We start from the raw sequence: 15,654 nt of genomic DNA on the forward strand, positions 1-15,654 counted from the left end.
GGCAGAAGTCTGAGCTTGCAAGTCAACAAGCTGAGCTTGCATGGGAGCAGTACGAGCTTCCACTGCAGCATGCACAGGGTGGGTGCCTTCTGATTGTGCTGCAATGGACACTATCAGACATAAGACACTGCATCATGGTTGGGTCTGCAGTTGTGCTAATGGAATTGGCCATCACTTTCACGCTGCATAGAATGGGCACCAAGCTCTGCACAAAACTCTGTACTAAGTTGGTCTTGGATTCCTCCATGCACCTTGATGTTGACCACAGGTTTTCCGGCAGGCCTGCCAATGCGCCAAACATTTAATTGCACATACCCATCAGCTTTCTTCTGTAGGCTGCCCTATTGAAGTCCTCATCTGAGTCTTCACCATCCAGGTCCTCAGCGCTAAAACTGCTGACATTGACCGTGATGGCTATCTGCTCCCACTGTCTTTGCAGTGTCTGTCTGGAGGGCCTCTTGGTTCCTTGTGGATACAGAATCTCTCTCCTTCTGTCCACCTCCTTCACCAAGGCCTCCAGTGCTGCACTGGAGAACCTTGCAGCCCGATCCCTCCCATGTTGTGCCATTCTTTTGTCTTTTGCAGGTCAAACTCACTTCTAGAATGACTTCCAGGACCTGCTCTAGTCAAAATACACCATCCCTTTAAGACATGCAGGCTGGCTTTAAGTAGTGCAGGCTAGGTTGAATTTGTGCTAGCCTCTCACGATTTTGCGCCCCCTGCTCAGGCTCAACAGCATGCTTGGCGCTGGCTGCATGTTGCAATCATGGTACTAAGCAGGTATCATAAAGCCTGTGTGCTGCCTAAAGCAGAAGCAACAGGCGTTGGCTAATCGTACATCGTGATCCCCACACTCGCTTTTGCACCTTATCCAATTTCAGGGCCACCCAATCTACTTCACTCTCACTCCTTCCTCTGTTTATTTCCCAATCATTAAATCTCACTGGTTAAGAAGACTGACTTGGTCCAGTCGTACATCAAGGTTCCAGATGCCCTGTTGCTCTCGCTATGTAGTTATCAGCTCACACTAGCAGCAACTTACAGGACAACATTTTTTGATCTGAATGATGCAGGAAAATCTCTGACTTATCGGGCATGCCTTGAGATGCCCTGCTCCAGCAAATTCTGGTACATTATGTTGAGTATCATTTGCGTCTGAATTCTTCATCACTTTGAAAGGATTTGTCAATAAGATAAAATGGGGAAGATGTTCTCTAATTGCTATTACAAGAGTAGTCTAGAATGTTGCTATAAAGAATGTGCTCATGATTTTGCTACCAAGACTGAAGTGAGGAATATTAAATGAGGCATCACTTCCTCAGTGGAGTGCATACTATTTTTGATTTTTTTCTCGCTTATTTTAATGATAGCCATACACAGTCACTAAATGGACTGAAACTTCAATGTAGTTCTGAATTAATACTGAGGTACTTACAGCCAGTTTAATTTTGGCATCTCTTGACAGATGGGTTTTTCAGGCAGCTGGTGGAAGGAATTGTTCAGCAGCACCCTAGAAAAATGGAGCCATCAACAATCAGTTCACACAATAAAAGGTGGACCTTTATTTAAATTGCTTAATCCTGTATAGGTTAAAGTCAGAACTTACAGGAGAACGACTGACTGGAGTCCCAGGAAGGTTTTGGGGGAAACCTTCTGGATTCTATTATTTTCAAGAATTCTGAAAGAATGAATTGAATGAAGGTTACTTCTGCACAAATAAGGGGACATCTGGAAGAAAAGACACATGGGAACGAGATGCGATTAAGAAAAGGACCAGGAATCTGAAATAGTATGAGTGGGACAGACTGATCAGCTGTACATAGGATTCAACATTTAATATACTTATGGTGGGAGTTTTGGACATAAAACATACTGAGATGTCACAGCTCCTCTACCCTCTCTTTGCCTCTCTAGTCCAGTTTCATTTCAGCAAACTGGAAAAGATTTATGACATTTTATAAACACAGCCTACATTCCAGGCAAACTAGGTCCATATTTATCTGAAACCAATCATGCACTATAGAAACAACAAGCCATGTACCTAAAGTTGGTCATAGAAACATAGAAAATAGGAGCAGGAGTAGGCCATTCGGCCCTTTGGGCCTGCTCCGCCATTCAAAAAAGATCATGGCTGATCGTGTAATTCAGTGCCCTGTTCCCGCTTTCTCCCCATATCCCTTGATCCCTTTGGCATTAAGAAATATATCTATCTCCTTTTAAGGTCACAGACCTGAAACGTTAACCCTGCTTCCCTCTCCGCAGATGCTGCCAGTCCTTCTAAGTATTTCCAGCACTTTCTGTTTTTATTTCAGATTTCCGGCATCTGCAGTATTTTGCTTTTATTTTAGTGAGTAATTTTCTAACCCAGTTTATAATCTAATTTCTCATCATACTCAGCATGATTTTGTGTGGTTGTAGTTTGATTTATGTAAACTTCTGTAATGTTTAACTCTTCTGGTATCCTGGCCAACATTCAGCCCTCAATCAATACCTTTATCTCTTTGCTGTTTGTGAGACGTTGCTCTGTGTAAACTGACTGCTGCATTTGCCTTCAGAATAACACTGTTTGCACTTCAAATGCAATTAATTGACTAGCAAAGAGAGAATATGAGAATAGAATCGCAGTTAATATAAACTCTTCTACCGGCATGTAAATAGTAAAGTAAGAAGTGGGGTGGGACCTATTAGGGACAAAGAGGATGATATATATGCTTGAGGCACAAGGCAAGACTAGAATACTTAACAAGTACTTTGTATCAGTGTTTACTAAGGAAGAGGATGCTGACAAAATATTGGTAGAAGCAGAGAGAGTAGAGGTAACGGAAAGGGTGAAAATTGATAGGAAACATGTACAGGAAAGGCTGGCTATGTTAAGAGTGGATAAGTTGCCTGGTCCGGATGGCTTGCATCCCAGGTTGCTAAAAGAAATGGAAGTGGGAGTGAAGATAATGGAAGGGCTTGCCATAATCCTCCAATTTTCCCTTGGTACAGGGCATATGCCAGAAGATTGTAGAGTGGCAAATGTGACACCCTTATTCAAGAAAGGGTGTAAGGACATAAGTAACTATAGGCCAGTTTAACATCAGTGGTGGTTTTTAGTAAGGTTTTTAGAAACACTAATCAGGGAAAAAAAATCAACAGGTACTTGGAGAGGTTTGAATTAATTAGGGAGAACCAGCATGGATTTGTAAACGGCAAATGGTGCTTGACTAATCTAAACAAATCTTTTGATGCAATAACAGAGAAGCTTGATGAAGGAAAAACAATGGATGTTGTGTACATGAATTTTAAGGAAGTGTTTGATTAGGTACCATATAAAAGGCTGATAACTAAATTGAGCTCATGGAATAGCAAGGTCAGTGTTAGCTTGGATAAAAAAAATAGGCTTAAGGACAGAAAACAGCGAGTCGTGGTAAATGGTTGTTTTTTCAGACCGGAGGATGGCAGACAGTGGTGTTCTCCAAGGTTCAGTGCTGGGACCATTGCTTATTTTGACATATGTAAATGATTGAATATTGGAATACAGAGTAGAATTTCAAAGTTTGCCAATGATGCCAAACTGGATTGTGGCATACTGTGGGGATGATACCAATCAACTGCAACAAGACATAGATAGGCTAGCAGAATGGGCAAACAAGTGACAGATGGAATTTAATACCAAGAAATGTGAAGTGATGCATTTTGACAGAAGAGATAGGGAGAGGCAATATCGACTTAATGGCACAGTTCTAAAGAGTGTGCAGGGACAGAGGTACCTGGAGTTTCATGTGCATAGATCTTTGAAGCTGGCAGGACATATTGAGAGAGTGATCAGCAAAGCATATGGAATCTTGGGCTTCATAAATAGAGGTACTGAGTACAAAAGCAGGGAAGTTATGCTGAACCTTTATAAAGTTCTGGTTAGGCCACAACTAGAGTATTATGTCCAGTTCCGGTCACCACATTTTAAGAAGGATGTGAGGGTTGTCATGCAGACCCCATCTGTCAAGAATGAGGCATATTAAATTTGTCATATGAACATTGATTTTAAACTGTTGCTGGAGTGAAGAAATGACTATTTTGAAGATCACCAGACACTGGGCTGGAAGGACATTTGCACACTATGAAACACTGCTTGTGGAGACAAAGGACTATTTCCCGCACCAATTAACCCAAATGGATTTTGATTACCAGACATTGAAGGTGTAAGGAAGCGCATTCCAGGCCCTACTAAGATGTAACAATCTACAGAGCCAGGACTGGTTAAACCAGCTGGTCACATGACTAACTGGCTGGTCCAGGTTTTTTGAACTAGCCACAGGACAGTTTGAATTTAGAAGGCAGTGTGCAACTGAAGCTGGAACAAGGAAGCCTCTCTCCTCACTGTCTCTCTCTTGCTTTCTCCCAAGCCACTGGACCCACAGAAGCATGAAAACCTCAAGAGAGAAAAGAGTCCTACATCGGAACAAGTTGAAGCGTGAACTGGGCCCCAACGTATTGCAAGACTTACCGGCAAACAATGAATCCACATTGAACTCAAAGGACTTTAAGTACCAGATATTGCCTCAAACATTTCCCCTTTATTCCTTCTACGTTTTCTGTCTTTATCTGTGTCTGTGTTTATTGCGTATGCATGTTAGCGTGGTCGCGTCGCATATTTGTAGTCGGTAACCGGATTAGAGTTTAAGATGAATAAATGTCCACCTTTCTTCTTTAAATCTAAGGAAACCTGTCTGATTTCTTTGCCTTACTAAAGGGGAGCTAAAAACAATGTTTTAAAATTAAACCCTGTTATGGTTAAACCAGGCAAAGGCTGAGAGGGAACCTCTAGACCCCTAATCACCTGGTCGAAACAGGGTCCTTGAGAGGACGCAGAAGAGATTTACCAGAATGGTTTCAGGGATGAGGGATTTTAGCTACATAGTTAGGTTGGAGAAGCTGGGATTGTTCTCCTTGGAGGAAAGGAGATTGAGGGGAGATTTGATAGAGGTGTACAAGATTTTCACAGGTTTAGATAAGCTAGACAAAGAAACACTGTTCCCATTAGCTGATGGTACAAGGACGAGGGGACACAGATTTAAGTTTTGGGCAAGAGATGCAGGGGGGATGTGAGGACTGACTTTTTTATGCAGTGGGTGGTAATGACCTGGAACTTGCTGCCCAGGAGGGTGACCTGGAACGGTATTATTTGTCATGGTTGTATACCTTTGCTGTATAGCTAGTGTGTTTACCAATTTTATACTCTGATTAAACCCAACATATTTACTATATTGGTTTCAGTCGACCCTGCTTAAATTGAATCCCCACAGACCTTCGACCTCAAATTCACCATCCCGCGTGTTTGCTGCCTTCCAATCCTTGGGAATTGTTCTACAATCTAAGGAATTCTCTCTCACTCTTTAAATCTCCCCCCTCCCTCTGCCCCCCCTATCTCTCTCTCCCCCCCTCTCTCTCCCTCTCTCTCTCTCTCCCTCTCTCTCTCTCGCCCCCTCTCTCTCGCCCTCTCTCTCTCTCGCCCTCTCTCCCCCCCCTCTCTCTCCCCCCCTCTCTCTCCCTCTCTCTCTCCCCCCCTCTCTCTCTCGCCCCCTCTCTCTCGCCCTCTCTCTCTCTCGCCCTCTCACTCTCTCGCCCTCTCTCTCTCTCACTCTCCCTCTCTCACTCACCCTCTCTCCCTCTCACCCCTCACTTTCTCTCTCTCTCTCTCTCCCCCTTTCTCTCTCCCCTTCCCTCTCCCTCTCTTTCTCTCCCTCTCTCCCTCCCTCTCGACCCCCCACTCTCCCCCCACTCCTTCTCTCTCCCTCTCTCTCTCTCTCCCCCCCTCTCTCTCTCCCCCGTCTCTCTCCCTCTCTCTCTCCCCCCACTCTCTCTCTCCCCCCTCTCTCTCTCTCTCCCCTCTCTCTCTCTCCCCTCTCTCTCTCTCTCACCCCCCTCTCTCTCTCGGTCTCCCCACTCTCTCTCTCTCCCCCTCTCTCCCTCTCACCCCTCTCTCTCTCTCTCCTCTCTCTCTCTCACTCCCCCCTCTCTCTCTCTCCCCCTTCTCGCTCTCTCTCTCTCTCCCCCCTCTCTCTCCCTCTCCCCCCTCTCTCTCTCTCTCTCCCCCCTCTCTCTCTCCCCCCCTCTCTCTCTATCCCTCTCTCTCTCGCCCTCCCCCCCTCTCTCTGTCCCCCCTCTCTCTCTGTCCCCCCCTCTCTCCCACCCCCCTCTTTCTCAACCCCCTCTCTCTCTCCCCCCTCTCTCCTCTCTCTCCCCCCTGTCTACCCCCCCCATCTCTCTCTCCTCTCTCTCTCCCTCCCCCTTCTCTCCCCTCTCTCTCTCTCGCCCCTCTCACTGTCCCCCTCTCTCTATCTCCCCCGTCTCTCTCTCTCCCCCTCTCTCTCACTCCCCTCCTCTCTCTCCCCCCTCTCTCTCTCCCTCTCTCTCTCTCTCCCTCTCTCTCTCTCTCTCGCCCCCTCTCTCTCGCCCTCTCTCTCTCTCTCGCCCTCTCACTCTCTCGCCCTCTCTCTCTCTCACTCTCCCTCTCTCACTCACCCTCTCTCCCTCTCACCCCTCACTTTCTCTCTCTCTCTCTCTCCCCTTCCCTCTCCCTCTCTTTCTCTCCCTCTCTCCCTCCCTCTCGACCCCCCACTCTCCCCCCACTCCTTCTCTCTCCCTCTCTCCCCCCTCTCTCTCTCCCCCGTCTCTCTCCCCCTCTCTCTCCCCCCACTCTCTCTCTCCCCCCCCTCTCTCTCTCTCCCCTCTCTCTCTCTCTCTCCCCTCTCTCTCTCTCTCACCCCCCTCTCTCTCTCGGTCTCCCCACTCTCCCCCCTCTCTCTCTCTCCCCCTCTCTCTCTCCCTCTCACCCCTCTCTCTCTCTCTCCTCTCTCTCTCTCTCTCTCACTCCCCCCCCTCTCTCTCTCCCCCTTCTCGCTCTCTCTCTCTCTCTCCCCCCTCTCTCTCCCTCTCCCCCCTCTCTCTCTCCCCCCCTCTCTCTCTATCCCTCTCTCTCTCGCCCTCCCCCCCTCTCTCTGTCCCCCCTCTCTCTCTGTCCCCCCTCTCTCCCACCCCCCTCTTTCTCCACCCCCTCTCTCTCTCCCCCCTCTCTCCTCTCTCTCCCCCCTGTCTACCCCCCCATCACTCTCCTCTCTCTCTCCCTCCCCTTTCTCTCCCCTCTCTCTCTCTCGCCCCTCTCACTGTCCCCCTCTCTCTATCTCCTCCGTCTCTCTCTCTCCCCCTCTCTCTCACTCCCCCCCTCTCTGTCCCCCCTCTCTCTCTCCCCCTCTCTCTCTCCCCTCCCTCTCTTTCCCCACACTCTTCACTCTCTCCCCACTCTCCACCCGTCTCTCACTCTCTCCCCCCACTCTCTCCATACCCTCTCTCTCTCCCCCCTCTCTCTCTCTCCCTTCTCTCTCTCCCACCCTCTCTCTCCCACCTCTCTCTCTCCTCCCTCCCTCTCTCACTCCCCCTCTCTCTCTCTCCACCCTCTCTCACTCTCCCTTCTCTCTCTCCCACCCTCTCTCTCCCTCCTCTCTCTCTCCCCCCTCTCTCTCTCCTCCCTCTCTTTCCCCACACTCTTCTCCCTCTCCCCACTCTCCACCCGTCTCTCACTCTCTCCCCCCACTCACTCTCTCTCCCCTCTCTCTCTCCCCTCTCTCTCTCCCTCCCTCTCTCTCTCTCCCTCCCCCCTCTCTCCCTCCCTCCCCCTCTCTCGTTCCCTACCCCCTCTCTCTCCCTCTCTCTCTCTCGCCCCCTCTCTCTCGCGCCCTCTCTCTCTCTCGCCCTCTCCCTCTCTCACTCTCCCTCTCTCACTCACCCTCTCTCCCTCTCACCGCTCACTTTCTCTCTCTCTCTCTCTCCCCTTCCCTCTCCCTCTCCCTCTCTTTCTCTCCCTCTCTCCCTCCCTCTCGACCCCCACTCTCCGCCCACTCCTTCTCTCTCCCTCTCTCTCTCTCTCCCCCCCTCTCACTCTCCCCCCATCTCTCTCCCCCTCTCTCTCCCCCCACTCTCTCTCTCCCCCTCTCTCTCTCTCCCCCCCTCTCTCTCTCCCCCCTCTCTCTCTCTCCCCTCCCCTCTCTCTCTCTCACCCCCCTCTCTCTGTCTCCCCACTCTCCCCCCTCTCTCTCTCCTCCTCTCTCTCTCTCTCTCTCTCTCTCTCCCTTCTCGCTCTCTCTCTCTCTCTCTCCTCCCCCTCTCTCTCTGCCCCCCTCTCTCTCCCTCTCCCCCCTCTCTCTCCCTCTCCCCCCTCTCTCTCTCTCTCTCCCTCTCCCTCCTCTCTCTCCTCCCTCTCTCTCTCCCCCTCTCTCTCTATCCCTCTCTCTCCCTCGCCCTCCCCCCCTCTGTCCCCCCTCTCTCTCTGTCCCCCCCTCTCTCCCACCCCCCTCTTTCTCACCCCCCTCTCTTTCTCCCCCCTCTCTCTCTCTATCTCCCCCCTATTTACCCCCCATCTCTCTCTCCTCTCTCTCTCCCTCCCCCTTCTCTCCCTCTCTCCCCTCTTCTCTCTCTCTCTCGCCCCTCTCACTGTCCCCCTCTCTCTATCTCCCCCGTCTCTCTCTCTCCCCCTCTCTCTCTCTCCCCCCTCTCTCCCCCTTCTCTCCCTCTCTCCCCCATTCTCTCTCTCTCTTGCCCCTCTCACTGTCCCCCTCTCTCTCTCTCCCCCCCTCTCTCACTCCCCTCTCCCTCTCCCCCTCTCTCTCTCCCCCTCTCTCCGCCCCTCTCTCTCTCTCCCCCCTCTCTCTATACCCTCTCTCTCTCCTCTCTCTCTCTCTCTCTCTCCCACCCTCTCTCTCCCACCTCTCTCTCTCTCCTCCCTCTCTCTCACTCCCCTCTCTCTCTCTCTCCACCCTCTCTCTCCCCCGTCTCTCTCTCTCTCCCTCCGCTCTCTCATTCTCCCCCCCTCACTCTCTCTCCCCCCCTCTCTCACTCTCCCCTCTCTCCCCCGTATCTCTCCCCCCTCTCTCTCTCTCGGCCCTCTCTCTCTCTCTCTCCCCCCCTCCCTCTCTCTCCGCCCTTTCTCTCTCTCTCCCCCTCTCTCTCTCTCTCTCCCCCCTCTCTCTCTCCCCCTCTCTCTCTCACCCCCTCTTTCTCTCTCCCCCCCTCTCTCTCCCCTCCTCTCTCTCTCTCTCCCCCTCTCTCTCTCCCCCCTCTCCCTCTCTCTCCGCCCTTTCTCTCTCTCTCCCCCTCTCTCTGTCTCTCTCCCCCCTCTCTCTCTCCCCCCCTCTCTCTCCCCCCTCTTTCTCTCTCCCCCCCTCTCTCTCCCCCCTCTCTCTTTCCCCCCCTCTCTCTCTCTCCCCTCCCACTCTCTCTCCCCCTCTCTCTCTCTCACTCCCTCTCTCTCTCTCCCCCCTCTGCCCCCCTCTCTCTCTCCCCCCTCTCTCTCCCCATCTCTCTCTCTCGCCTCTCTCTCTCTCTCCACCTCTCTCTCTCCCTCTCTCTCTCTCTCCCCCCACTCTCTCTCCCCCCTCTCTCTCTCTCTCCCCATTCTCTCTCTCCCCCCGTCTCTCTCCCCCTTCTCTTTCTCTTTTTCCCATCTCTCTCTCCCTCTCCCGCCTGCTCTCTCTCTCCCCCTGCTCTCTTTCTACCCCCTCTCTCTCTCTCCCCCTCTCTCTCTCAGCCCCCCATCTCTTTCCCTCTATCTCTTCTCTCTTCCCCCCTCTCTCTTCACGCCCTCTCTTTCCCTTCCCCCTCTCTCTCTCATCCCCCCTCTCAGGGGGAAGCCGTAGACTCCAGAATGTTATTAATGGTTTGGTTGAGTGGGTGGAAAAATGGCAAATGGAATTCAATCCAGTGAAGTGTGAGGTAATGCATTTGGGGAGGGCAAATAAAGCGAGGGACTACACAATAAACGGGATGATATTGAGAGTGGTAGAAGAAGAGAGAGACCTTAGAGTGTATGTCCACAAATCCCTGAAGGTTGCAGGACAGGTGCATAGAGTGATCAAGAAGGCATATGGAATGCTTTTCTTTATTGGCCGAGGTATAGAATACAAAAGCAGGCATATAATGCTGGAACAGTAAAAAACGCTGGTTAGGCCACAGCTAGAGTATTGTGTACAGTTCTGGTCACCACATTACAGGAAGGACATAATTTCTCTGGAGTGCAGAGGAGATTTACAAGAAAGTTGTCAGGGCTTGAAAGTTGCAGCTATGAGGAAAGATTGGATAGGCTAGGGTTGTTTTCCCTGGAACTGAGGAGGGTAAGGGGTGGCGTAATTGAGGTGTATAAAATTATCAAGGGCCTAGATAGAGTAGATAGGAAGGACTTGTTTCCCCTGGCTCAGAGTCAGTTACCAGGGGACACAGATTTAAGGTGATTGGTAGAAGGATTAGAGGGGACATGAGGGAAAACCTTTTCACCCAGAGGTTGGTGGGTGTCTGAAATTCGTTGCCAGGAACGGTGGTGGAGGCAGAAATCCTCAATTCTTTTAAAAGGTACCTGAACATGTACCTGAAGTGCTGTAACCTGCAAGGCTATGGACCAAGTGCTGGAAGGTGGGATTAGATTGGACGGCTAGTTTATTCGGCCGGCATGGACACACTGGGCTGTATGGCCTCCTTCTGTGCTGCAATTGTTCTATGGTTCTATGATTTTATGGTTCTATTCCATGAACTCATCCTCTAAACTATTACTGCAAATTTGGTTTGCTCAGTCTATATAAAGATTCATGTCCCCCATGATGACTGTATTATCCTTATTACATGCAGCTTTAATTTCCTGAGTTATACTCTGCTTTACACTGCAACGATAAACAACTCCCACCAATATTTTCTCCCCCTTGCTGTTTCTTAGTTCCATCCAAACTGATCTAAACTGATTTTACTTCTTGATTTCCTCAGCTAAGATCCTTTCTCCCTACTCTCTTTATCTCATCCTTTATTATCAGGGCTCCTTTTCCATTTTGCCTATCTCCTCTAAAAGTTAAGTATCCTAGATAACTTAGTTCCCAACCTTGGTCACTTTGCAGCCATATCTCCGTAATGGCTATTAGGTCAGAACTATTAACTTTTACCTGCGCTATTAATTCATTAATTTTTTTTTTAATGGAATCAACTATTTCAGTTTTATTCATTAAATGATTTATTTAGTTTAAGTGACTAATTTAGTAAAGTAACAGCAAGTTACAGTTTCCTAGCTTAGTGACAAAAGCAAAACACTCATCAGCTACTGGAGGTGAAAAAAGCAGCACCTTCATCCAACATACCCTCTAACTGTTTTTTTGGACAGCGAGGGCGATTTGTTTACCTGTATGGGCCAGTAATTTAAAGTGGCCAACATGTGCACAGCCTGCAGGGAAACTTTTGGGTGTCCCATACAGCTTAGAGGGAACATTGCCTCCTTCCCTCATGCATCGAATTCCCACTTGCACCAATTTCTCAACTTTAGCACTCTGTTAACACTACACTCCTTCAGTCACTCTGTGCTCTACTTCGTGCTACAAACTTAGCTGAGGACAGAGATAACATTAAAGCAGCACTGTCTATGTGTTTAGAGATGGAGAAAAGACAAAAGACCCCGGTGTCATATTCATTATTTGCTTGGAAACAAGAGTATGCAATGCCACCACTGGCTTCTATGAAATGTTTCTTGATGCAGCTACTATAAACACTGTGGATCAAAACCATGCACCTGCAAATTTATTTACCCTTAAATACCTAAGCACAGTGAATCAGGTTTTCGAAACATCTTTCCCTTCCTAGCAGAGAAAGGTGTTGCATTTTGTTGGTGTTCATTGAAATTAGGTCATGCAATTCCAAAATCGTGCTGAAAACATAAGAAACAGGAGCAGGAATAGGCAATATGGCTGCTCAAGCCTGCTCTGCCATTCAATAAGATCATGGCTGATTAGATCATAGCCTCAACACCACTCTTTTGCCTGTTCCCTATAACCCTTCATTCACCTATAGTTCAAGAATCTTACTTTGTCAGCCTTCAATATACTCAATGACTCAGCCTCCACAGTTCTCTGGCATAGAGAATTCCAAACATTCATGACCCTCTGAAGGAGAAATTCCTTCACATCTACATCTTAAATGGGCAACTCCGGATTCTGAAACTATGCCCCGTAGTTCTAGATTCCTCCATGAGGGGAAACATCCCCTCAGCAGCAACCCTGTCAAGCCTTCTCAACATCTTATATGTTTCAATAAGATCAAATCTCATTCTTCTAAACTCCGATGAGTATAGGCTCACCTTTCCCCATAAGCCAGCCACTTCATCCCAAGAATCAACCTAGTAAACCTTCTCTGAGAATTATCTCCAATGCAAATATATCCCTCCTTAAATAAGGAGACCAAAACTCTATGCAGGTGCTATCTCACCAATGCCCTGTACAGTTGCAGCAAGACCTCCCTACTTTTATACTCTATCCCCCTTGCAATAAATGCCAACATTACATTTGCCTTCCTAATTACTAGCTGTACCTGCATGCTAACTTTTTTTTCATGTATAAGGACTCCTAGATCCCTCTGTATCGCAGCATTCTGAAGTTTCTCTCCATTTAAATAATATTTTGCTCTTATATTCTTCTTACCAAACTGGATAACCTCATACTTCCCACATTATACTCCATCTGCCAAATTTTTGCCCACTTGCTTAACCTATTTATATCCCTTTGCCGATTATTTCGGCTGAAATTTCGCTTCATGGGTGGGAAACAGAAGTTGGACTGTTTCCAGGACCAGAACCTGCCGCCGGGGGAAGCAGTCATTGACCTGCAATTATGACCAGACGGCCCCTTAATTGGCATGGAGACAGATTCCCTGTCCAAGTAAGGGTGGTGGGTGGGCTCTTGAAGCTGATTAATCAGAGACTATCCAGCTTCAGAGTAGCACCTGGCTGCGGTAAGAAGTAACTGAGAAGGCACTTTAACAAGAAGGCGCCCTCTCAGCCACTTTAAAAAAAATACAGAAAGCAGCCAGTCCACCACTGTAGGGGGAGCACTGCTGCAGGGTGGCCTTTGGCTGCACCCCTACACAGCAGGCAGGGAGGGGCCTCTAGGCCTGACAAGAGTGCTGCCACTTTGACCTACTGGGCGCCCACCTCCAGGCAGTTAAACTCCCCCCGTTGCATCGGGAAACCAGATGCCGACTGGAAAATCCAAGTCGGCCTCCATTACTTACCCTAATGAGGCTCTTAATGAGATTAATTGCCTGCCCGCCTCGTAGGTCCCAAAATGGCTGACATGGAATGGAGTCAGGCCAGCTGGCCTCGTAATTTTTGGGCCCCATCCACCTCCATTCCTGGCCTTTACAGGGCTCGAAAATTCAGACCCTCACAACTTGCTTTCCCACTTATCTTTCTATCATCAGAAAATTTGGTGACAATACACTTGGTCCCTTTATATAAGTCATTAATGTGGACTGTAAATAGTTGAGGCCCCAGAACTGATCCCTGTGGCACCCCACTAATTACAGTTTGCCAACCTGAAGTTGACCCACTTATCCCGAATATATGTTTTATGTTACTTAGCCATTCCTCTACCCTGAACATCATAAACCCTTATTTTGTGCAGTAACCTTTTAGGTAGCACCTTATCGAATGCCTTTTGGTAATCCAAATATACTACATTTACTGGTTCCCCTTCATCCACCTGCTCGTTACATCCTCAAAGAACTCTAATAAATTTGTCAAACACAATTTCCCTTTTATAAAATCATGTTGACTCTGCCTGATTGCATTATGATTTTCTAAATGTCCTGCTACTACTTCCTTAATAATAGATTCCAGAATTTTCCCAATGACAGATGTTAGGCTAACTGGCCTATAGTTTCCTGCTTTCTATCTCCCTCCTTTCTTGAATAGGGGAGTTACATTTGCAGTTTTCCAATTCACTGGGAACTTTACAGAATTTAGGGAATTTTGGAAGATTATAACCCATTGCACCCACTATCTCTGCAGTCACTTTTAAGACCCTAGGATGCAGCCCATCATGTCCAGGGGACTTGTCAGCCTTTGGTCCCATTATTTTGCCCAGTACTTTTTCTCTAGTGATAGTGATTGTTTTAAGTTCCTCCAACCCTTTTGCCCCCGATTTTCTACTATTATTGGGATGCTTTTAGTATCTTTTACCATGGAGACAGATACAGAATATTTGCTCAAAGTCTCTGCCATTCCCTTGTTTCTCCAGTCTCACCCTCTAAGGGGCCAATGTTTACTTTAGCTACTCTCTTCCTTTTTATATACATGCAGAAGCCCTAATGCCTGTTTTTATATTTCTTGTTAGTTTACTCTTATAATCTATTTTCTCCCCCTTTATTGTTTTTAGTCAACCTTTGCTGTTTTTTAAAGTTCTCCCAATTTTCTGGCCTAACATTAATCTTCAAAATATTGTATGGCTTTTCTTTCAATTTGATAACATCTTTAACATGCTTAGTTCTCCACGGATGGTTCATCCTTCTCACAGAGTCAGTCTGTGTTTTTCAGTCTCGATTCTCTCACTCTATCTCGATCTGAAATATCTCATTAAAAAGGTCAGTGTGAAGTTGAAGAGTAAAATGTGCATCTTCAAGAAATACCATATTGAACATAAGGGGGCTGATTTCCCTCTCCTTTTAATCCAAGAATCATTCAGTTCCCAGAGCAAAGCAGAGGAAAAGGAGCCAGACTTGTCAAATCACATCTTTCCCTTTAAAGCACTCAGGGATTTTCTGGAAAATCGCTTAGATGGTGGAGCATTTTTGTTCCAAACAGGTACAGCTATAGAAATGAAGTGCAGGGGTGTGTAACCGCCTGTCCCACCTCATTTTCTACAGGATTGTTGAGTGGGTGCCCATGAGGAAGCTCCCCAGGTAGAAGTGGGCCTTACACCTTATGCTAACCTTGCTTATAATAGAATATTTACCAGGACTTGGAACAAACTATTGCAGCTAGGTAGTCTTTTTCAGCACCACCTTTCAGCTTCTGGCTGTTGTATCTGGCAGTTGTTTTCTGACATCTGCCAGAAAGTTCCACAACTGGCAATCATTACCACTATTGTGCTGGGGCTTGTTAGGCTCATGTCAAGTCAGATGGAGTACACATCACACAGGAAGAGAAAATGAGAGTAAAATCATCTCTTTGAAGTTTTCATCGATATTAAAGAGACAAGTAAAAGCACCTACAGCCATTGGACTTGATGGAGATCTTCAAACACGCCTGGTGGCAGGAACGTTATGTGATTGTTGTTTAAATACCTGAAAAAAAGATATAACCTGATGTTAGTTACATCATTAACTATTATTATATTTATAACCTTTCATTGCTCCTACCTGCAGGTGGTGTAAATATCACATTGCATTTACAGTGATGATCTGTATCTATTTACCGTCACGGCTATCATTACTCTACTACTGTTACGGTAGCTAGGTGGGAATTGCTGGCAAGACTTACCCCCAAGACTGCCATCCACCCCATGGTGGTTTCTTGGACACTGAGGACTTCAGGTTATTACAATCTACAGTAAGTTCAATTAACACAGATCAGGTAAAATTAACTGCTTCCTGTTACTCTAAAACAGCCTAGCAATATCACAAGTCAACATGAAATTTTCTCTCCAAATATAGTGAAACCTCTGTTATGCATGCTCCAATTATGGGCCTTTGTGATTATCCACGAGAAATTTTCATGGGTCAAAGTCTTGTGAAAGACATTGCTGCACTACACAGCCCAGTAACACCAATCTGACATAAATCAACTGCTGACAATTCTGCAGGCTCTATATATAA

At 47.5% G+C, this 15,654-nt stretch overlaps 1 protein-coding gene across 1 annotated transcript in view; it reads right to left on the reverse strand.

Annotated features, from left to right (window-relative positions):
• The window catches only part of rxfp1 (relaxin family peptide receptor 1), a 224,134-nt gene that overhangs the window by 69,592 nt on the left and 138,888 nt on the right, over positions 1-15,654 (reverse strand). Inside the window, exons 8-10 of the mRNA XM_068033983.1 lie at positions 15,052-15,123; positions 1,607-1,678; positions 1,436-1,510 (exon numbers count right to left, since the gene is read on the reverse strand). Coding sequence (XP_067890084.1) covers positions 1,436-1,510; positions 1,607-1,678; positions 15,052-15,123 — 219 coding nt within the window. The remainder of the gene's footprint in view (positions 1-1,435; positions 1,511-1,606; positions 1,679-15,051; positions 15,124-15,654) is intronic.

This window comes from Heterodontus francisci, chromosome 1 (assembly GCF_036365525.1).
Source record: "Heterodontus francisci isolate sHetFra1 chromosome 1, sHetFra1.hap1, whole genome shotgun sequence".
In the NCBI taxonomy this organism is placed as follows: Eukaryota; Metazoa; Chordata; class Chondrichthyes; order Heterodontiformes; family Heterodontidae; genus Heterodontus; species Heterodontus francisci.